Here is a 24062-nt window from a genome sequence, read left to right on the forward strand (position 1 = left end):
TAGGGTAGGTATAGATCTTGCTTAATTTAAGAGCACAAAACACATCCCCAAGCTACAGATGAGCGATCCTCGCTCCCTAAAAACCCAATCCCAAAATTGTTATTACTATTATAGCCTACTGCCATAATCGAGCAACTCCAAACTTGAGTAAAAAGTCAAAAGTGTTTTCTGCCTCAAATAGTGTATAGCAAATTACATTTATATAAATTCGTTTCTTCTCCTCAATCCACGTTACACAATATTCTTAATGTATAAAATCAACACACACCCTAAAGCCGGGAAGAAGGAAAAACAAAATAATGATTTATAACCAAAACATAAAGGTTTAAGGACTACGATGTAGTACTTCTACCTTTGTTTCGGTGGTTATTGTGCGGCCACAGATGTGCAGGTAGCAGCAACGTCTTCTTCTCAATCTCGTCCTGCTAACTCGACTCTCTGTAAACATAAACAACCCGGACGAGAGAGACCGGAACACCGGAAACGTGCCCGTCCCTCCTTCTCTTACCCGTGTTGCAACACACACTACGTCTTGAGTTCCGGCCGAATGACGTCACCAGTGAACTCTATGAGTGGCACCCTCCCCAGCACCACTTTGATTGATTGCAGACAGACAGATACAGAGATCTCCATGTGGGACACAGACAGACAGTTAAAATGGGTGCTATGACAACGGGTATTATTACAGGTTCGGGTTCCCAAGTTGCATCGTTCCCAAGTACTGTACGTAGGCCGGTGGCTGATGGTCTAGTTAGGTTAATGTGTGAATTGCCTCGAAACTATGGCTTACAGCCAGCCAAATTATCACCTCAAGAAAGACAATAGCAACACATTCCTTCACATCAGACATTACAAAAAATAATAATAATAATAATATGTTTTTTTGTTATGCTATGTATAAATAAAGTGCTTTATAAATAAAGTTGGATTGGATTGGATACGGAAACGATGCACACTTGCACTAGTCTCTACGTGTGAATTCATTTTTTTATCGGAATGGCAGGCCTTAAACCGTCTGGAACAAATGGTTAGTGTGACACTTTCGGGGACAAAATATACAATTAGGGAAACAAAGAAAATAATAAGTAGGCCTAATAGTTTTTGTGTCACTTTCCCAACACTGGTAGGGAGTCAAGGACCAGTACAATGAAGAGGCTATACTGTACTGTATGTCAAGCACTATTATGCCATACGGGCTATAAGGTGGAGTCTGACCTTGACCTCTTTACACTCGATGGGTAGTTTCTGTCCAAGTTCCACTAAAGTGAAGTATTTCTGCATTTCCGTCAGTCTGTGAACTCTCAGAAGCACTCAGCTCAATTGTTCTTTGGAGCATTTCTGCATTTTCAGGGTGCTTGATCCTCTTTCACTAGTTGTCACCTCATGTTATTTCTGAGGTGTCAGTGGAGCTGTGGTGAAATGGACTTCATTCCTGTCTGAGTAAAACACTGGAATGATGGTTGTCACCGACTAGGAGTTCAGGTAGGATTTATAATTCCTTCATCCTGTTCACTGTGACTTTTCTGTGTTATTGATGTATCTTTCTTACAGGGCTCTGTGGATATCTTATATAATAGGGATAATGTAGGCTAATTGCATATAGGCCATTTATTTTATTTCTGGCTAAAATAAGTGTTAATATATTCCAGTAGCAGTTGTTGCTATAGAGAGTAAGAAACAAAATGAAGACAAGGAATGTCAGGCCCACTTTCTTGTGACTTTTATAGCAACCTCAATGCACAAATCAACAATTAACCAATAGGCCTATTGCAAAGCCCTACCAACAGTCATTAAGACATGCGAATCCCTTGACTCCTTCAAAACCGCTCTCAAAGGGCACCTACGGAAGGCTGCAATTCAAAACTGGCCCCCGTAAAATCCGTAAAATCCGTAAAATCCCCCCCCCCCTTTTTCCCCTCACTGTATACGTTTCTTTTCCCTTTTTACCTCCTTTATGATGAATTCCTGTTCTGTTCTTTGACTATATAGAAGTGTCTATTTGTACGTCTCTAAATGTTTTGATGAATTGAACATGGTGGACCCCCTTGTAAACAAGTGTAATGCTTAATTGGGTCGTCCACTCACAGTTAACAGTCTTTGTATTGAGTTTGTGCTTGAAATGTACTGTCATTCTGCAAACTGTTAATACATATTTCAATCAATCAATCAAAGCAGCACACCAACATTGCCACTGCTCAAATTATTTCTCCTCCCCTTTAACCCATTCTGAACGGGCACCCATTTTGGTGTCAGCATCATAGCAGATCTACAAGCTCATATCGCGCCACCGAGTGGCGCGATACGAGCTTGTAGGTCTGCTATTTTTTGAAAAATCGAAGAACGACTGACATTTTTTTTAATCTGATCTCAGGTCAGAATGGGTTCATCAGACCAGTGTGTGTCCGGCGGAAACCTCGTATGAATCTGATCTCAGGTCAGAATGGGTTAAAGTGCTGTACATGTCAAATTACAGACAGTAGCCTCCTTTACAAAGAAAGACACAGACAGACAGACAAACATTGAGACTAAACTGACCCTCAACGTAGTGGAAATTAATGTGCATGCAAAGTGTTTTTTGTTCATAACATGTAGGCACTATAGGCCACAACTGCACACTTTAGACGTCAATCATGTGTACCAATTTACGTGATATTTATATAAAATCTGAAGTAGTAATGTCAAACAAAATGTGTTTCACATCGGCCTCCTGGCGGCACTATAAAAATTAAAAGGCACATATGAACTAGAAAAAGTGCCCTTCCGGGCACAGGTCTCCACCAGGTTATCCACAGATCCGTGCAGTTAGAGGTAAAAACACTTTTCGGCCAGTTATAGCGCCACCTTGAGGCTGAGTTGAAATTGTTCATGTGGCATTTTGTCCTCGGCCTAGTGGGAATGTGGGTGCACAATTTCAGGGAAATCACGCAATGTGTTCATGATTTGCAGCATTTTGTTTGAAACTGAGCACTCCTGTGAACTTTGGAAGCCAATCTTAACCAATCAGGATGGAGTCTGATAAATCTGAAAGACCCGTTTCGTTGAATGGCTCTAGAGAGACTGTGTACCAATTTGCGTGATGTTTGGACAAAATCTGTAGGTGTACTGTGCAAAAACTAGTTTTGCACAAAGCGGCCTCCTGGTGGCGCTATAACAGGCCGTTCTGGAAAGTTTGGGGCAGAGGTTCATGGTTGGCATCCAGGGAGTGTGTGTGCAAAATATGGCATCGAAAAACTTGTTTTGCACAAAGCGGCCTCCTGGTGGCGCTATAACAGGCCGTTCTGGAAAGTTTGGGGCAGAGGTTCATGGTTGGCATCCAGGGAGTGTGTGTGCAAAATTTGGCATCGACCGGGTTAACGGTGGCTGAGATTAGCTGTTCACGGACGGACACACGGACACACGGACGGACGGAGTGCAAAACATACTCTCCCCATGCCTTCGGCTGGTGGAGACAATTACAGACAGTAGCCTCCTTTACAAAGAAAGACACAGACAGACAGACAAACATTGAGACTAAACTGACCCTCAACGTTGTGGAAATTAATGTGCATGCAAAGTGTTTTTTGTTCATAACATGTAGGGCACTAGGCCACAACTGCACACTTTAGACGTCAATCATGTGTACCAATTTACGTGATATTTATATAAAATCTGAAGTAGTAATGTCAAACAAAATGTGTTTCACATCGGCCTCCTGGCGGCACTATAAAAATTAAAAGGCACATATGAAAAATGCAGAGCAGACGTTTTTCCTTGGCCTCTGGGGAGTGTGCAAACATAGGTAAAGACAAGACTGTTGCTCTCATAGCGCCACCATGAGGCTCATTTGAAAAATGCCAAGTGGCATTTCTTCCTCAGCCTAGTGGAAATAACCCATTCTGAACGGGCACCCATTTTGGTGTCAGCATCATGTTATGCTTTAGCTATTGAAAAATAGCAGATCTACAAGCTCATATCGCGCCACCGAGTGGCGCGATACGAGCTTGTAGGTCTGCTATTTTTTGAAGAGCGACTGACATTTTTAGAATCTGATCTCAGGTCAGAATGGGTTCATCAGACCAGTGTGTGTCCGGCGGAAACCTCGTATGAATCTGATCTCAGGTCAGAATGGGATAATGTGCCCGGAATCAGATATTGCATTCATGATTTGTGGCATTTTGTTCTTAACGGGCAGTTGTGCAAACATTAGATGTCAGTCATAGCCAATCAGAATGGAATATAAAAAATAAAACAGATCTGTGTTGATCTCTGTAGTCATATTATGACTATATACTATAACTAAATACATACACAAGTAAGACGCGCAAGCGCGGGAAGCGAACGCAGTGTGTGTGTGTGTGTGTGTGGTTGTGTGTGTGTGTGTGTGTGTGTGTGTGTGCTACAGCTGCGCCCTCTGGTGTGTGTGTGTGTGTGTGTGTGTGTGTGTGTGTGTGTGTGTGTGTGTGTGTGTGTGTGTGTGTGCTACAGCTGCGCCCTCTGGTGGCGGGCGGGTGGTGTCACAGCGGGACAGAGACACACACACAGACACACACACACACAGACATGATCTGCAGGGTCTCATAGTTAGTGCTCACTGCATTCGCAATAAATGGATGCACCTGGGACTTATCCTCAATGATGTATCCCAAGGTCATCTGGGTTTCGGGTCTCCCAACATCATACCCCTCAGCCGGGGTGATCAAGTCCCGACTTACGTCCCAGTAGCTACCCTCGATAAGTCCCATTAGGGAAAAACCAGGGCCACACAATCCGTTCCTCCTGAACTACTCTGCCGGGACTGGGAGGTACCATTCTGGCGCATGGAAGGACTAGGCTCTGTGGGTTGACTCCTGTCCGGGCCCCTCCTACGTCTCACAAGGTCCACTCCTGCTCTCACCAGGTCAGGCCCTGTGCGTTGCACCAGACTCCCAGCACCAGGCACTTCATTCAGGAATGGTGGATTCTCGAACCGCAACGGTTCCGCAGGCTCCACCTTGCCCTTGGTGGTGCCGCAGGCTCCGCTTGAGGCTTGAATGGCCCTCCTAAAGGGCTCACCGTGGGTTTGTTGGGCTTCTTCCTCACGGAAGACACAGGCTGGGGCGCCAACCCATACTGCTCCCGGGTGCCGTCTAATTTCCGGCTGCCACCCGTCTCTCCGGTGGTCACCAGACTATTCCTATACTATAGAGATAGTGTATACAGATTTGCGTGATGTATGGATAAAATCTGTACGAGAAATGTGAAGAAATGTGTTTTGGGGGAGACAATAAAAGGTTACAAGCGTACTGTAACTGTTTTACTGTTGTATCCTCTTAGATCATCAATGCTGAACAGTGTTGTCACCAACCAGTGTCCACAGCAGAGTTTCTCCTGACAGTTTGACCCTGAAGACAGCCATGATGCTTCAGACAGGAAGCTGCCATTGTTTCTCTTTTTTATTTCTGTTGTTCACGCTTCATCTTAGTCCCACACTGGCTTACTTCCTGAAAGACTGCACTATTCTTTACTCTGACAATGTCTCTGCTGGTGTTTCAGTGGATTGTGATTATTGTGATGTTGATAGTGTACCAGACGACATTCCCAGAAACATTATATCATTAACCCTACAGTGGACTGACATCAAAAAGATACACAGGACATTCTTTTGCCATCTGTCAAATCTCACATATTTGGACCTTAGTAATAATTTCATAACTCATGTAGATGACGGGGCCTTTGTTCATTTGGAGCAACTTAAAGTGCTCAATATGTACAATAACCAACTATCAAGATTGACAGACGACATGTTTCAGGGACTGTCTAACCTCTTGATTCTACGCTTGTATTTTAACGATATCCATTTCTTCAACCCTGCTGCCTTCCAGTCACTCACCAGCTTACAGGAACTAAATCTAGAGTGCACTCAAATGGCAGATATCATTACCATCTTACAACTACCACGCTTACAGGTGCTGAACATCACAATCTCAAAGTTAGAGACTTTTCAGTCAAAAGATGTGCCATTAAACATATCCTCTGAGCTCAGGGAGTTGAGAATAATTTCAGAGTCGATAAAAATGTTTAGCATCTCAACAGCTGTATTTCCACATCTTAAGACAATCGACCTGTCACACTGTTGTTCCCTATCTGGATGGGAGTGGGACATACCAGACAAGTATTTTCTAAAGAATATAACTACGGTGTGTTTGATTGGTTATAGGTCTTTTAGTTTTAACATCAGAAAGGCTCTACAGAGCCTTGATTCACTGGAGTATCTTGAACTGGAGCACCACAGTTCATGGATAGACAGAGATATCTTAAATATCATCTGCAAAATACCCACACTGAGGACATTCATGCTACATGGTGGCATCAACGACAGCCTAAGTAAAATACTGTCACCTTGTACTCAGCTTACCAGCCTGGGTCTATTAGGTAATAGACTGTACCTGACTGAACTGTCCAAGGATTCAATAAAACAAATGAATCAAATGAGTCACTTATACCTCGTCTCCAACAACCTTTTCAAAGTACCAGACGATGTTAAGCATCTTTCCATGCTTCAAATCCTAAACTTACGTTACAATAATATTCTTGGTTTAAGCTGCTCAGACTTCTTAAATTTAACCAGTCTCACACACCTTCTCCTAGATAACAACCGCATCTATGAACTCAAACCGTGTTCTTTTCAACATCTTAATGAGTTAAAGGTTCTAACTCTGAAAGGCAATTTAATTGAGACGTATGGTGACACATTTGAGACTGGCCTACACAAACTAGAATTATTGCATTTAAAAAACAGTAATGTCTATCACCTCAACGAAGGGCAATTCACGAGTCTGAAATCACTCAAGCACTTAGACATAAAATTCATTGACATGGAATGGGGTGCATGGGACAAAAACTACTTGGAAGGACTAGATGAACTTGAAACACTTAATCTAACTATTTATTTAAAAACTGAACCCATCAAAATGACATCTTCACCACCCAATGATTTACAATGGCAAAACTATAATACCACCTTACTGCAGAGCCTGAAGAGCTTATGGATACGATTTGGTCCAGAATCCTCTCTTCGAGATATATGGGACATGCTCTCAGATATGAAACATTTGGAACATTTTAATGTCTATGGTGAACCACCAGACCCAGACTCATTTAAATATGTACCTCAGCTGAAGACTCTTTCCATTCGTCACAGTAATCTGACGTCCCTGGATTCCCTGGCACAAGCCAATCTGACTAAACTCTCCTGGCTGGACCTGAGACAGAATGAGTTGACAGTGATCAATGTCTCTGTGTTCAGTTTCCTCCCTGCTCTCAGATATGTGAACATGGATGACAACCCTTTAGTTTGTGATTGTTCTAATGCTGAATTTCAGCAGTGGATGCGGAACAACAACCAAACACTGGTAGTTGATGCTCACCTCTACACTTGTGGCTTTCCTCTGGATAAAAAGGGAACCAGGTTTCTGGACTTTGACATCCATTACTGTTGGGTGAACACTAGCTTCATCTGCTACATTTCCTCCACTTGTGTGATTGTGCTAACTCTGCTCACATCCTTCACCTACCACTTCCTGCGTTTGCATCTTTTCTATGCCTACTACCTCTTCCTGGCCTTCCTTTATGATGCCAAGGAAAGAAAGAAGGGGTCTCCTCAGCGCTACGATGCCTTCATCTCCTACAGCGTTCACGATGAGCTCTGGGTTTACAGAGAAATGCTACCAGTGTTGGAGGGAGAGCAGGGCTGGAGACTCTGTCTGCACCACCGAGACTTCCCACCAGGTACAAACCTCTCTGTCTCTAAGTAATACTGTATTTATATGAATGTGTCACTAACAGTTGTAAGCATGAGGGACCTCTCTCTGCCTATGTGGTCTGTCTATCTATCAATCAAGAAGTGAGATAGTTTTAAATGTGGTGTGAATAATGTTTATTTCCAGGTAAACCTATCGTAGAGAACATTGCAGATGCCATCTATGGCAGCAGAAAGATCATCTGTGTGATCAGCCATCATTACCTGGAGAGTGAATGGTGCACTAGAGAGATCCAGATGGCCAGGTGGGGGCAGTAATGCTGATGTCATAGCCCAATGTTTAATTGGATTGATTTTGATTCATTTAGACCCCTTTAGTTTGCGTTTTGGACTAATGCTTATGTTATGAAGATATTTTAATGAGACTGTGTGTTATTATACAAAGTGTATACTGTGTGTATACAGTATATAGTCTCTGCCCTGTGGCAGGTCATTATAAATAAAACTGTCCATACAACTTGACAGAGTGTAAATATCCTCTGGTCTCCTGTGTGCAGCTACCGTTTGTTTGATGAACAGAAGGACGTGTTGATCCTGGTGTTTCTGGAGGACATTCCAGCCCACCAGTTGTCTCCCTACTATCACATGAAGAGGCTGGTGAAGAGACACACCTACCTGAGCTGGTCCCGGGCTGGACAGCACCCTGGACTGTTCTGGCAGAACCTACGCAGAGCTCTGCAGGACACACCTCACACTGACCTGGGCTTGAATGAATAATTTACGTATCTGTACACAAATCATGGACTATTTTGTTGCGAAATAGTTTACTGATAAGATACTCAGAGGTTCAGTGCCCAGATACCTGTCAAGCTATACTTCTCCAGAGTGAGTGATGCCCATGGGCATAACACCAGAGAGAGGGAGCTCATCTGACCTAGTTCTCCCTAAATTTGGCTCGAACATGAGGAAAAAAATGCATTCTACTATACTGCCACCAAAACAATGCCTTACCAAAAACCATTAACTACATAACTACTCACGACACAAAGCCTGCTAGACCTTGGTAAAAGTCTATTCTCAAAGCTGGGAAGCGTCTCAGGTCCCCAGCCTCTCTCTAAAATGCACTTTGTGCCATTTTAATACAGCAATGTACCGGACCGCCAACGCCAAGAGTCATTTCTTCTACTATGGCATTTCCGGGTTTTGCCTGCGCCGATCTGGTTGGATTCATTTTATTTAATGACTAAAATAGTGCATGTTAGAGAGAAGACGCTTCCCAGCTTTGAGAATAGACTTTTACCAAGGTCTAGCAGGCTTTGTGTCGGTGAGTAGTTACGTCGTTTTGTTTATTTGCTGGTAATTGTAAACCCTTGCACAGGAGTGAGAAAGTTGCTAAAGAGCTGCGGAAGGGACTCCCACAGGGCGTCAGTGAGAGACTCGCTGTAAGCACTGGACCAGGGCTACTCCCTCCCCAACGTCAAAACTAAACTAAAATAATGGCCGACCTTAAAATATAATACGTTTAGGTAGCCTGGCTCCAGACTGATTCGCTAGTGAGAAAATAAATAAATACATAAAAATGGCGAATGTAGTTTAACACCTTAGAACACTTTGGTACTAGTAGCATCCTCTGCCCCCAGCCCTCCTGTAAATATACCTGTTGATGCTACTGAGTTTGTATAGAGGGTATGTGGCACTGTGTGTTCCAGCATAACTTCTGATAATGATGTCACGTGCATACCCGCTATTGTATATTATATATTGTATTGCATATATCATAATTATGTACACAAAATTATGTACACAAGTGTGATTTTTAGCATAACCCTTGACCTGTACGGTTAACAAATGATAATGTTAATAAAGTATTCAATCAACCAATCAACACTGATGAAAACAAGTCCCTGATCTTTCTATTTGGTTACAAGACTTTTTATCCATGGTTAATTTGTCACGCTCTGTGATATTTTGAGTGTTTCATGCATTCATGTATTCAGTATACGGGTCTCAAAGTGTGGTCCAGTGAGTATCATCATAATCATATTCCTGCTAAATGCTAATCCAAATGGCCAAAACAAACGGACACAGTCTAAATTAAAATGTGTTTTATGACTGTGTGTAAGTTACAAACTCTGCAACCTGAATCACGAATGAACTTTAATGTCACATCACTGGTTTACATGTGTAAAGAAGTGGGTGAAATATTATGTTTTTTGCATAAGCTCCATCATGTTTTAATTAATTCATAAAGGGAGAGGAAGGGAGCGCAGGGAGAAAAACTCAAACATTATGTCAAAGAGAACTTCAACCTTCAACCAGTGTTCATTTTGACAGCAAATTCTCAATTAGTTCATTCTTTTAACACACGAGTCCTATTAGTCAATTAGTCCTATTAGTCAATTAGTCTTAGTCTTTTGAATAACACATTTGAATAACACACTAGTCCTATTAGTCCTATTTTAGTCACTTGCAATTGGTCTTTTAGTCTTAGTCAACAAAATGAACACTGACTTCAACATGGATATATCTCAGCATCACGTTTCAATCTTGGAGAACATGAGGCTACTGAGAAGAGAAGCCATTTACAGTAGTGTGCCCTTGACTGGTGCTCCCTGGGTCTGTGGCGCTGTTGGTCTGAGGCGGCAGCTCCTCAGCGAAGGCTCTCTCCAGCACCTTCAGGATGGACCTTGTAACCCCGACCTTGGAATCCCGACCCATGAACACGTACAGCAGCGGGTTCAGACAGCTGTTGAGGAGCGCCAGGCCGAGGCTTACGGGGATCCCGATGGTGGTCACGCGACCCGTCCCGCTGTACTCTGCCGCCTGCATGTTCACGAACTCCATCAGATGTATGACGTGAAAGGGGGCCCAGCACAGGAAAAACACGGCGATAACGGTCGCTATGATTCTGAAGGGCCGGCCCGATTGGCTGGCCAGCAAGCGATTATTCCTGAGCCGGTAGATGATGACGGAATAGCAGGAGACGATGGCGGTGAAAGGGACCGCGAATCCCACGATGAAGCGAGGGACGACCATGACCCCGAATCGAAATGCCCTCAACTGCTTCGTTTCAGGCGTACAGTCGACATACTCATCGCGGAGTCCAAAGTCGTCCGAGCACCAGAGCAGGTTCTTATCGTAGGGGGAAGGGGTCAGGTTTCTGTAGAGGTAGTGAGGGGAGCTGAGAGCCAGGGCCAGCGCCCACAAGCCCAGACTCACCCAGGACGCCGTTCTGACGCTGCGGTGGTTCTGGGCCCACACCGGACGCACCACGCTCACGCACCTGTCCACGCCGATGACCATCAGCGTGTAGATGCTGGCGTACATGTTCGTGTAGAAGACGGTGCCGCTCACTTTGCACGGGAACCAGCCGAAAGGCCAGTGGCCGCCCAGCGCCGTGTACGCGATGGCCAGGGGCAGGACGGCCGTGCCCAGGAAGTCGGCCGCGGCCAGGTTGAGGTACCAGACGGTGTTGACGGTCTTCTTCATCCTGAAGCCCGTCGCCCAGATGACGACGCCGTTGCCCAACACGCCCACCGCAAACACCACGCTGTAGATGACCAGGGACATGGCGTAGGGCGCCGTCGTAGAAGGCCTGGAGACGTTTGTGCAAGAAGACGCAGGGTCTTCCCCAAAAGAGCCGTTAACAGCAGCAATCTCCATCGTTGTCCCAAAACCTAAAATGAAAAAAAAACTATTAATGCACCGTACATACATGCTTTGTTTTAACACGCCATGCACATATTATTATTATTTCACTGAAAATATTTGGTGTCCTGGGGGAACACCATACAAGATTTGTATTATTAAAATGATGTTCTTGTCCACAGATGTGTGGAGATGCACTCAGAAGAGATTAAAGCAGAAACAACTAGAAAGGTGCCTCCACAGGCCAGTGTCAGTCATAGCCAATCACAATGCTGTGAAAGATATTCTGACTGAAGTAGGCCTACTGGAAATTAGAAATACTCAAGTGAAGTAAAAGTAATACCTCAAAATTGTACTTAAGTACAGTACTTTCCATGCACCATAATAGCCATACCAGGGACCACGCACAGGCTCTGTGATCCTATTGCCTGGGGTTTAAACAGCCATAACTCCCCAATAGGGACAGACTGTAATTGAACCTAGCATACATAACTAGATCTTTGGGCACTTTAGTCAGTGCTAAGAGGCAGATTGGAACAGACAGTCAATCTGAAAATGCCTTATTATTATTTTTAAGCATATAAAAAAAATGCAACATATTTATTTTTGCCTTGGTTGGAACGTTTGAGAACTACTGATTTAGAAGTTGTTGAATCGGCCTCAGGTCTTAATGGCTTAATTAGCCCTATGTTCTAGATAGTAATCATTGCTTGTCTAGATAATAAAGACAATGAATTAAAGCATATATACCTGTTTCACAGTGTTGAAGAGATGTCAGAGCAGAGCAGTGTCCTGTTCAAAGGGTGGTCAGTGAACACTGAATGATTCGCCATGCAACTCCTTGCAACATGCGACTCCTTGCAACATACTCCTTGACACATGCGACTCCATCATGGAACTCCTTGCAACATGCGACTCCATGGAACGGAACTCCTTGCAACATGCGACTCCATGGAACTCCTTGCAACATGCGACTCCATGGAACTCCTTGCAACATGCGACTCCATGGAACTCCTTGCAACATGCGACTCCTTGCTGTCACGAGTAGGTGAGGTAAGGACCCAAACGCAGGACAGCCAGGCATGTAGTGTTCAAAACCATGAATTGGTGTTTTAATTCAGAAGACAGGTGAAAATGAACAACTTTAAACAGACTGAAACAGGTGACAGGATACAAATGACTCAACAAGGACTGACTGGGGAACAAGACTGATGTACACATGAGGGTTGATTACAAAATGAGACACAGCTGGAGCAAACAAACATAGAACCATGAAAACTAGACCACGGAACAAAACATAGAAATACAAGACCTAGACTTTACAATAAATGACAAAAGTCTGTGGCTGTGACAGTACTTCCCCCTCAAGGGACGGCTCTTGACGTCCCACAATGTCCATGAAGAAGAGGGACTTGGGGATAGTGGAGGGGGCAGGCTTGAGAGCACAGGTAGGAGGGCAGGCAGGGAAAGGGGCTAAAACCCCCCAGAGCGTTCTTCCACTGCAGTGCTGGGACAAGGATGGGGCATAGAGAGTAGGTCCAGGGAAAGGGGCTGAAACCCCTCAGAGCTTTCTTCCACTGCTGGACAGGAACAGAGCATAGTGAAGTGGGTCCAAATGGCAGGGAAAGGGGCTGAAACCCCCCGGAGCTTTCTTCCACTGCCGGACAGAAACAGGGATTGACAAAGGGACTGAAGTGGCATAGGACAGTCAATACTTGCATGACCAGGACTTCGAGCGGATATATTGGAGCCATCACGAGTACCAGGACTTCTAGGAGTGACACTGGAAACTTGCACAACCAGGACATCACAATCAAACTAGCATGTGCTTCAGTAGTATCCCCTCCAAGTAGGTGGGTGCTGTCCGCTGGGTCCATTTGGTTGAGTCATTCTGTCACGAGTAGGTGAGGTAAGGACCCAAACGCAGGACAGCCAGGCATGTAGTGTTCAAAACCATGAATTGGTGTTTTAATTCAGAAGACAGGTGAAAATGAATAACTTTAAACAGACTGAAACAGGTGACAGGATACAATGACTCAACAAACACTGACTGGGGAACAAGACTGATATACACATGAGGGTTGATTACAAAATGAGACACAGCTGGAGCAAACAAACATAGAACCATGAAAACTAGACCACGGAACAAAACATAGAAATACAAGACCTAGACTGTACAATAAATTACAAAAGTCTGTGACTGTGACACTTGCAACCAATGCCATTATCTCCAATTGCAGTTGCAAGGAGTTGCATTGGTGCGGTTCATTTGGTCTTTATTTGCATGTACTGTAAGTGTCATATCATTGCTGTTGGTGTAGAAACCCCCTATCTCCATGTTTTCACTTTTTTGGCTGAAAATTAACGCCATACCGTATCAGAGCAAAGAAAGTGCACGCTGTGAGCTTGTAGATCAACAATTTTGTATTTATTAGCCAATTGTTTTGAATGTTAAATTGCGTGTGCGCGCATGTGTTTTCATGAATATTGAACCAATGAAAAGTACTGTATCAACAACAACTTGTGACTAAATAATAACTACATTAGACCCATTGGAACACCACTAGAGGTTCTTTCTTCCATTTTATGCAAATTAACCGATTTGGACGAACAAGCTTGCAGGTTTCCACCCAACAGCGTCTGAAGGCCAGACCGCACCAATGCAACTATAGGCGCAACTCCATGCAATGCCATTGGGGATTTCTATGGTTGCAAGTACTGTACTGTAGACATGTTGCAACTAGGAGTTAGCCTGGCATGAGTTGCATGTTGCAAGGAGTTGCATCGTTGTGGTCGATCTGGCCATAAATTATAGGTAGGCCTACTCTCCAGTCTCCACCCCCAAAAGATGCACAGACACACAAGTGAGCCTTGTGAACCACAAAAACCACAAATGCATCTGTCATTTTTAGATTTGAGATAAAAACCTTATTTTATACTTTTTTATTTTATACCACCTTCCTGAATCAAATAAAATCACCCCAAGGTTGACTTTTTGTATTAATATTGAACCAGGTTTTGTAATTCAATGTGTTTTCTATGCTATATGTTTTCACCTTGACAACTGTTACCATGCAATATTATGAAAACAGGGGAAATATTTTGGATTTTCATTTCAAATCTACAGAAAGACTATTAAAGATATCTCTGCCATTCTTTGTTGTTACATCATGGCAAAGTAAAAATAAATACACAAACCAAACAATGTACAAAAGCTTAATTGTGCTTTAAAAGGTCACACTGAAGTGCTTCACAGTAAAAAGTTAAACAGTCATCAACAATGCCCTTGGGATCGTAATTGGCTGCCTGAAGCCATGCACCCCCGTGTCCTACCTGCCAGTCCTAGCAGGAGTTCCCGCGACCCTCGCACTTGCAAGGAAAGCCCAAGAACTGGCATATCCTGCACGAAACAACAACCAAGGCAGCACCCCCCTGCAGACTCAAGTCCCGCCACCCCTATAACAGGAGAGCACAAGAGATGTTTGCCTTGGTTCCTTCCCTGAGGACCTGCCTACAAGGGCATGGCGGGCAACCACCTGGAAGCGGGCATGGAAGTCGGCTGAGCCCACACGTCTGCACCGCTACAGCCAAGACCCGGGAGAACACCTACCACGCCGGCATTGGACCCTGCTGAACCGCCTCCGTACTGGGGTTGGTCGCTTCAAATCGCCCATGAAGGAGTGGGGCCTGGCAGACAGCGCAGCATGCGAGTGTGGCGAGCCTGAGGCTGAGCAGACTGCCATAATCACCACCTGTCCTCTGTACAGACCTCCTTCAGAGGCTGGCCTCTTCTACGTGGGGCCAGAGACACCTGTCCCCTGTACAGACCTCCTTCAGAGGCTGGCCTCTTCTACGTGGGGCCAGAGACACCTGTCCTCTGTACAGACCTCCTTCAGAGGCTGGCCTCTTCTACGTGGGGCCAGAGACACCTGTCCTCTGTACAGACCTCCTTCAGAGGCTGGCCTCTTCTACGTGGGGCCAGAGACAATGTCGTGGCTTTGTGACACTGAGCTGGACATAATGATACAGTAAGAGCACATAACAGAAACAGTGTAGCGGACCCAGCTGGCCTTTTACGGATGAAGTCTGAACTGATGATTTTGAAGTAGTTTTATTTATAGATCAACTTAGAACTGGAACAGAAATAGAATTCAATATATCAATGGTCATAAATCACTACAATATAATCCATAAACAGTTCCAATCTCAGGCACAAAATACATTTTCCATGCATCACTAAAGTACATTACACAATACATATAAACAGTCCTGCATATAGTTTGCAACAATAATACCAATAACAGTGCAAGCAAATCAATAAAATACCTTGTCCCCCTTTCCAGCTATAGGTGCTATCTTCTGTGTGTGGCATCAGTTAGTTCCATGGTTAGTTGGCATTTGACCGTTCCTTTGGCCTTCCTTTCCTTAGCCATCCATAACCAACAAACTTTAGACAGCACCACATTTGTGTGCTGTCTGTTCCAAGCCTTCTCTGTACTGAGGCAGCAATAGCATTTCCTGGTTTTTAACTCCTAGTGCCACAGCTGAGCTAGCTGGGTCCCAATCATCTGATTCTTATCAGCTGCGATCAGTTGTTGGCACAATGTCTTCAAATTAATAGACTTCTTGTTCAATGCCTCACAACACTGTGAAAATATACTAAACAATAAAAGTATTACCTGTGGGTCCGTTACAAACAGTAAAACCAGTAACTATTAGAAGGAAGATAAAAAATAAATGTATAAAATAGAAACAACTCATTATACACAAATAAAACATATACGAACTAAGTAAAACTCAAACTGGGTTAAATGCTAGAGGTCAGGTCAGCGTGAGGTGTGTCCAGAGCTCTGCGTAGGTTCTGCCAGAACAGTCCAGGGTGCTGTCCAGCCCGGGACCAGCTCAGGTAGGTGTGTCTCTTCACCAGCCTCTTCATGTGATAGTAGGGAGACAACTGGTGGGCTGGAATGTCCTCCAGAAACACCAGGATCAATACGTCCTTCTGTTCATCAAACAGACGGTAGCTGCACACAGGAGACCAGAGGACATTTACACTCAGTTAATCAAGTTGGGTGTATGGACAGTTTTATTTATAATGACCAAGAGCCACAGGGTAGAGACACTGTATACACACAGTATACACTTTGTAACACACATGTCTCATTACAATACTTCACTTCATAACACAAGCAATAGTAATCTAAAATGCAAATAAAGGGGTCTAAATGAATACAAACAAGCCAATTAATCATTGGCTATGACATCCGCATTACTGCCCCCACCTGGCCATCTGGATCTCTCTTGAGCACCATTCACTCTCCAGGTAATGATGGCTGATCACACAGATGATCTTTCTGCTGCCATAGATGGCATCTGTAATGTTCTCTATGATGGGTTTACCTGGAAACAAAACACACATTATTCACACCACATTTGTACTTAGTTTAGACGGTTTTTGGTTTAGACTAGTCATTGGTTAAACCAGTCATTAGTCCTACAACTACAACCTATCTTAAACCCTCACCCTAACCTCCCACGGGGCAGCACACCTAAACCTAACCTTAACCCATGTCTAACCAATGACTAGTCTAAACTAAGTATGCACCCCCTATTTCACTTCTTCATACTGTAGATAGATAGATAGATAGATAGATAGATAGATAGATAGATAGATAGATAGATAGATAGATAGATAGATAGATAGATAGATAGATAGATAGATAGATAGATAGATAGTTAGATAGATAGATAGATGTAATGATACACTATAGGCTAGACAACATAAGCAGAGAGAGGTCCCTAACTGCTTTACAACCATTGGTGACAATATCACCATACATCAGTCACTCATTATCCCCATACATGGGAATGCTCCCAAATAAGCCCAGGTAACCTGCAATGTCTCCTTTTTGACTGATACCTGTCCATTTCAAACTCTAGATGGGCCTGCCCCAAAGTTATTAGTGCAGCCGTGCCAAGCAGCCGGCAAAAACTAGAATTCTCAACAGGCCCGAAATAAAGCAAGGCCCTAATCAAACCCTGTACACTCAAGAGAATGTCCCCGCTACCACCCTTAGATCTCTATTTATGGAGCTGACCTGTTCTGACATTCCTTATGTTGATCTGACCTCATCAAACCCTGTACACTCAAGACATGCTCCTTATATGGCCAGTACATAATTAATTTCATGTTGATCTGACCCCCCATGCCAAAGTGCCAGCGCTCGCCCAGCAGTCTGCTGTCAACGAGGCGGATGCGTGCACAGCCTTAAGCGTCTTACTGGTATAAATACAGTATTACTTTGAGATATAGAGAGGTTTGTACCTGGTGGGAAGTCTCGGTGGTGCAGACAGAGTTTCCAGCCCTGCTCTCCCTCCAACACTGGAAGCATTTCTCTGTAAACCCAGAGCTCATCGTGAACGTTGTAGGAGATGAAGGCATCGTAGCGCTGAGGAGACCCCTTCTTTCTTTCCTTGGCATCATAAAGGAAGGCCAGGAAGAGGTAGTAGGCATAGAAAAGATGCGAACGCAGGAAGTGGTAGGTGAAGGATGTGAGCAGAGTTAGCACAATCACACAAGTGGAGGAAATGTAGCAGATGAAGCTAGTGTTCACCCAACAGTAATGGATGTCAAAGTCCAGAAACCTGGTTCCCTTTTTATCCAGAGGAAAGCCACAAGTGTAGAGGTGAGCATCAACCACCAGTGTTTGGTTGTTGTTCCGCATCCACTGCAGAAAGTCAGCATTAGAACAATCACAAGCTAAAGGGTTGTCATCCATGTTAACATATCTGAGAGCAGGGAGGAAACTGAACACAGAGACATTGATCACTGTCAACTCATTCTGGCTCAGGTCCAGCCAGGAGAGTTGAGTCAGATTGGCTTGTGCCAGGAAATCCAGGGACGTCAGATTACAGTCTATTAAGGAAAGAGTCTTCACTAGCTGAGGTACATTTTTATATGTGTCTGTGTCTGGTTGTGTATCATGGACAACTTTCAAATGTTCCAAATGTTTCATATCTGAGATCATGTCCAATACGATATATGAATTCTGGTCGCTTGTACTGAATTTTATTGTTAAGCTCTTCAGGCTCTGCAGTAAGGTGGTATTGTTTTGCCTTTGTAACTCATGGGGAGGTGAAGATGACATTTTTAAGTGGTTATTAAAAGTTAGACTAAGTGTTTCAAGTTTATCTAGTCCTTGAAAATAGCTGTTGTTCCCTGGAATGTAGAGTAATTCCATGTCTAATTGCTTGAGTGATTTCAGACTCATGAAATCCCCTTTGAGGGGCATTGAGATGTCATTCATTCTTAAATCCAAAGATTCTAGTGTGTGTAAGCCAATCTTGAATGTGGTGCCATACGAGCGAATAAAATTGTGTACCAGAGTTAGAACCTTTAACTCATTAAGATGTTGAAAAACACACGGTTTGAGTTCAAATATGTGGTTGTAATCTAGATCAAGGTCTGTGAGTCTGGTTAAATTTAAGAAGTCTGAGCATCTTAAATCATTAATCTGATTGTTACTCAGGCCGAGGATTTGAAGCATGGAGAGATTCTTAACATCTTCTGGCACTTCGGAAAGTTGGTTGTTGCCGAGGTTCAATTGACTCAGTTGATTCATTTGTTTGATTGAATCCTTCGACAGTTCAGTCAGGCCAGATAGACCCAGGTTGGTAAGCTGAGTACAATGTGACAGTGTTTCGGTAAGGCTGTCATTGATGTTACCTATACTGAGTGTCCTCAGTGTGGGTATTTTGCAGATTATATTTAAGAGATCTCTGTCTACCTCAACGTCCATATATAGATACTCCAGTGAATCAAGGCTCTGTAGAGCCTTTCTGATGGTGTGAGACACAATAGAACCATACAGACGCACCATGGTTATATTGCTCAGAAAATACTTGTCTGCTATGTCCCACTCCCATCCAGATTCATTACAACAGTCTGACAGGTCGATTGTCTTAAGATGTGGAAACGCAGCTGTTGCGATGCTAAACACTTTTATTGACTGTGACATCACTTTCAACTCCCTGAGCTCAGAGGACATGTTTAATGGGAGCTCTTTTGACTGAAAAGACTCTAACTCATCAAATGTGACTTTCAGCACCTGTAAGCGTGGTAGTTGTAAGATGGTAATGATATCTGCCATTTGAGTGCACTTTAGATTTAGTTCCTGTAAGCTGGTGAGTGACTGGAAGGCAGTAGCCGCAATTTGCAACTCTAGATTTCTTTACAATCTGTTGAATCTAGAGTTGCAACACCCTCCATCCATTTCCTATTCATGATTTTCGGTTTCTGATCTGCTGGTCTTAAATGACGTTAAACTCACCAACATTGCAGCTGTAGTCCAAGCTTGAATTATCCTCTTTCAATCTGCCGAGCTTGTTTTTCATAAAAATCCCCCGTAGACATGTTATGAGTTACTTTCTGTCCAAAATATTCCAAGAGTTCACATTCCGAGCCGCCATTTTGTATTTTTGCAACGTGCCGTAAAACAAGACGTGAGGGGGAGCGCTTGTTTAATAGAATCTTACCTGCGCAGGTAAGACACCCAAAGAAGAGGCAGACGCAGTGCGACGCCCCATCACGCACAGCCTTCTATTAAACAAGCACTCCCCCTCACATCTTGTTTTACGGCACGTTGCAAAAATACAAAATGGCAGCTCGGAATGTGAACTCTTGGAATATTTTGGACAGAAAGTAACTCATAACATGTCTACGGGGGATTTTTATGAAAAACAAGCTCGGCAGATTGAAAGAGGATAATTCAAGCTTGGACTACAGCTGCAATGTTGGTGAGTTTAACGTCATTTAAGACCAGCAGATCAGAAACCGAAAATCATGAATAGGAAATGGATGGAGGGTATTGCAACTCTAGATTCAACAGATTGTAAAGAAATCTAGAGTTGCAAATTGCGGCTAGGAAGGCAGCAGGGTTGAAGAAATGGATATCGTTATCTGACAAATTCAGTATCAAGAGGTTAGACAGTCCCTGAAACATGTTGTCTGTCAGGGTTGTTAGTTGGTTATTGTACATATTGAGCTCTTTAAGTTGCACCAAAGGAACAAAAGCCCCGTCATCTACATGACTTATTGAATTATGACTCAGGTCCAAATATGTGAGATTTGACAGATGATAAAAATCTGCATTGTTTATCTTTTGGATGTCACACCTTATTGCTAGTGATATAACGTCTCTGGGAATGTCATCTGGTATGCTATCGAGATCACAAGAATTACAAAACACTGAAACACCATCAGTGAGATGTTCATTGTAAAGAATAGTAGAGCAGTCTTTCAGGTAACCCAGTGTGGGACTAAGATGAAGCGTGAACAACAGAAATAAGAAGGCGAAACAATGGCAGCTTCCTGTCTGTAGCATCATGGCTGTCTTCAGGGTCAAACTGTCAGGTACTTGTGGTGGAGAAACTCTGCTGTGGACACTGGTTGGTGACAACACTGTTCAGCATTGATGATCTAAAGAGGATACAACAGTAAGAAAGTTACAGTACACATGTACACTACAGGACAAATTCCTATCAACTTGTTGACATGGCAAATAAATGATTGAATCTTGAATCTTGTAACCTTTTAATTGATCTGTAAATCTATATCATATTCTCAGTCTATTCCACATCACTCATGTTCCCTTTAACATTCAGATTTTTAAATACACAGAAAACTCTCAAAAGGTCATAGATTACTCTGTCAACTTCCCCATTTAGCCTCGATCTTTCACTTCACTGATGGTCATCAAGTTCATGTTTCATAATTATTAAGCAATATTACACAAGACAAGAGTGTGTGTGCTTCACTGCCACTCCTGTGTTAATGGCAGCAGGACCGAGCCGATAGGCGAGTTCTGTAAGCAGCGCAGCTAGAACATTGGTCTTGGAACATTTTGGTACACACATGTGATGTCTTGAGTTAGACCACATTTTGTGGTCAAGAGAAATGATTTACAAATAGGTTGCAAAAACCAACCAGTGGCCAAGATATATCTGTATATCTTTTTTGATTTGATTTATTTATTAGATCCCCATTAGCTTACTGTGAAACACAGCAGCTATTCTTCCTGGGGTCTTAAACATATCATTACAATATTTCTTTCATATTATTACATACATTTACATACAACATTCATCCAACACAACAATACAACACAACACAAAACAACTCATGATCAGTCTACATTTGATAGTTAGCTCCACAGTAGCCTACAATTAAATCTTCAACATTGATAATAAAATAATATACATTATAATGATATATAGCTCATATGCATCTCCTTCACATCACATCTCTTGAGTGAACAAAAACAACTTCAGCTTCTTCTTAAAACGTAGTTTTCCTCATAAACAAAAAACATAGGTAAAGAGTTCCATGCCACCATTGCTCTGTAATGGACTGTTCTTTGTTTAACATTAGTTCTACATGAAGGCAGCATAAAACGACCCTCTGATGACAATTAAGAGAACACTCCTATAGCTGTATCTCTGTTTCGTGTTTCATAAATGCTGTACTGCCATGACAGCTGAAATACCTACATGGGATCCCTGCCTGCCTGCATGTCTGCCATCCTGCTACCAGCCAGCTAGCCAAAACGTGAACGCAGCTATAGCTGCTATAGGTGGCATTGCCAGGCAAGCTCGTAACATGTCACATTCCTGCTTAGGAACTTTTCTGCTTATGTTGCAACTGTATAAAAGCACGCATCCAGCACCTTGGCTTGGCTGGTTCGACTCCCGACCCCGACGGACTTTGCTCTCTCAATAAACAAAATATTTAAAAAGGAAAAGAAAAGAAAAAAAAGCCCTCCTTGAGCTACAATTTGAATTGCAACTTTGCACTTTGCGCAAGGATTTGTCCAGGCAGATTGATATCAATGTGCAATGTCGAATGGCTTGTAGGCCTATTATAAGGTAATTATTAATAATACAATAATTTATTATGTCGTGGCTTTCAAATTATTGTGGTGTTTTTTCCAGTGTTGCTGTTGGAAGTGAATTATGATATCTACAAAAGCAGGCCTATCCACTGCATACTCAATACACACCCGCATGAATTCAAGGTTTCAACATGGTACGTGTGTAATTGATAGGAAATAGTTATTTTTTAGGGTGAACTATACTCCTGTAACATAGAAACCACATTATCCCTATAAGATATTAACAAAAGAAAATCACAATTATACTTTCCTGGATGAAGGAATTATAATATTGAATCCTACGTGAACACCACACGTCAATGACAACAACCATCCTTCCAGTGTTTCAAAGAAATTAAGTCCATTTGACCACAGCTCAGCTAATGCCTCAGAAATAACACGTGACAAATAGTGAAAGAGGAAGCACTGTAACAATGCAGAAATGCTTCAGTTCAGTGGAACTAAGACAGAAACTATCAGGAATACATTTTAATTTTGATGTTTTGATCAAATTTAATGTACAGATTTATTTTTATATTAGATTGATTTGAAGCAAGGAAGCCCGCACGACTCCAATACGTCTCACTGTCTTTATACATTCTTACCGGGTGCGCGGTCGGGAAAAGTAAACTTTTAAAGAAATCTCTAAGAAGAGAACACCAGCACTCACGTGTAGTTTGTTTAAGGCACTATGCCAATCAGAAACGAATAAAAGTGCCTTAAACTACATGTCCGTGAGTGCTGGTGTTCTCTTCTTAGAGATTTATTTAAAAATATATTAGATTGATTGATATCTTTATTCACCGTATGTAGAATGGGTACATTTCAAACGAAAGCACAGTTCAATACAAAAACTGCTACGGATGATTTGAGAAAAAGCTCTAAGACTTGTTTAGGCTTCTCCATTTTCAATTCATTAGAACATTTAAAGACGTACATAATGTGAACTTATAAGGGGAAGAAAGGAAATCAATCATAGACATATATGGTTAAAGAAAAGGGAAAAACATGTAGGCCTAGTTTGGAAAATAAGTGCTCTTTGAGAGCAGTTTTGAAGGAGTCTAGGGATTCACATTTCCTAATGGCTGTTGGTAGGGCGTTACGCATTTTAGTGGCATATACAGTATAGGAGCGAAATTAATTCAATCCTTTGTTTGAGTCAAATCTGGGTTGCACGTCGTTTGTTGAACTGCCTCTGGTGTTGTGATCATGGACTTCGTTGACATTAAGGAAGTATTTTGACAGGTACGTATAATTAATTTTATTTATATAGCACATTTCTAGACAAAGTCAAAGTGCTTTACATCAAAAGAGAACAACAAAAGATCACTCCATGCAATAGCAGGCATAAAAATACAAAACATTATGTAATACAAAAATGACAGTTAAGAAAAGGCTTTAACATAAAAGGTGGGTTTTCAGGAGAGATTTAAACGTGGATACTGTTTTGCACATCTTAGGTCAGTATGTAGGGAATTCCCCAATGTTTGAGCCCAATTTTGGGGGAATGAGGTCAGGGATAAGCTCCTTCTGGTGTTACGTCCAAGGGCATCACTCACTAGAGAAGTAGATTGACAGGTATGTGGGCAGTGAACCCCCAAGTATCTTAAAGACCAGCTACAGTACCGTTTACCAGTAACCTATTTGGGTAATTTGACACAAAATATCCATAATTTGTAACAATGTAGCCTATGTGCAATGTATTCAGCAATAAACAACTCATTATACACAAATAAAACATATACGAACTAAGTAAAACTCAAACTGGG

The 24062-nt window shown here is 42.7% G+C and overlaps 2 protein-coding genes across 2 annotated transcripts; both read right to left on the bottom strand.

Annotated features, from left to right (window-relative positions):
• Positions 1–10279: 10279 nt before the first annotated feature.
• LOC310873799 (chemerin-like receptor 1) lies at positions 10280–11380 on the bottom strand (the record flags this gene model as incomplete). The annotated part of the gene is made up of 1 exon (XM_083786350.1): positions 10280–11380. The coding sequence occupies one exon, from the start codon at positions 11378–11380 to the stop codon at positions 10280–10282; it is 1101 nt and encodes a 366-aa protein (XP_083642476.1).
• A 4080-nt stretch (positions 11381–15460) lies between these two features.
• LOC310873051 (toll-like receptor 1) lies at positions 15461–19016 on the bottom strand. Its single transcript, XM_083785329.1, has 3 exons — positions 17691–19016; positions 16648–16765; positions 15461–16389 (listed from the first exon to the last, which is right to left on the bottom strand). Exons 1-3 carry the CDS (start codon positions 18985–18987, stop codon positions 16173–16175), a joined length of 1632 nt encoding a protein of 543 aa, XP_083641455.1. The 5' UTR covers positions 18988–19016; the 3' UTR covers positions 15461–16172.
• Positions 19017–24062: the final 5046 nt, after the last annotated feature.

The sequence above is a fragment of the Protomyctophum parallelum genome (assembly GCF_964188405.1).
Source record: "Protomyctophum parallelum genome assembly, chromosome: 16".
Lineage (NCBI taxonomy): Eukaryota > Metazoa > Chordata > Actinopteri > Myctophiformes > Myctophidae > Protomyctophum > Protomyctophum parallelum.

Bases quoted from the DNA above. Each gene is read 5' to 3' on its own strand.
- LOC310873051 (XM_083785329.1), bottom strand. From the start codon at position 18,987: ATGAATCAACTGAGTCAATTGAACCTCGGCAACAACCAACTTTCCGAA. The intron at 16,766-17,690 runs GTACAAACCTCT...TTTTGTTTCCAG, and splicing joins CCACCGAGACTTCCCACCAG to GTAAACCCATCATAGAGAAC. The intron at 16,390-16,647 runs GTGGGGGCAGTA...TCCTGTGTGCAG, and splicing joins AGAGAGATCCAGATGGCCAG to CTACCGTCTGTTTGATGAAC.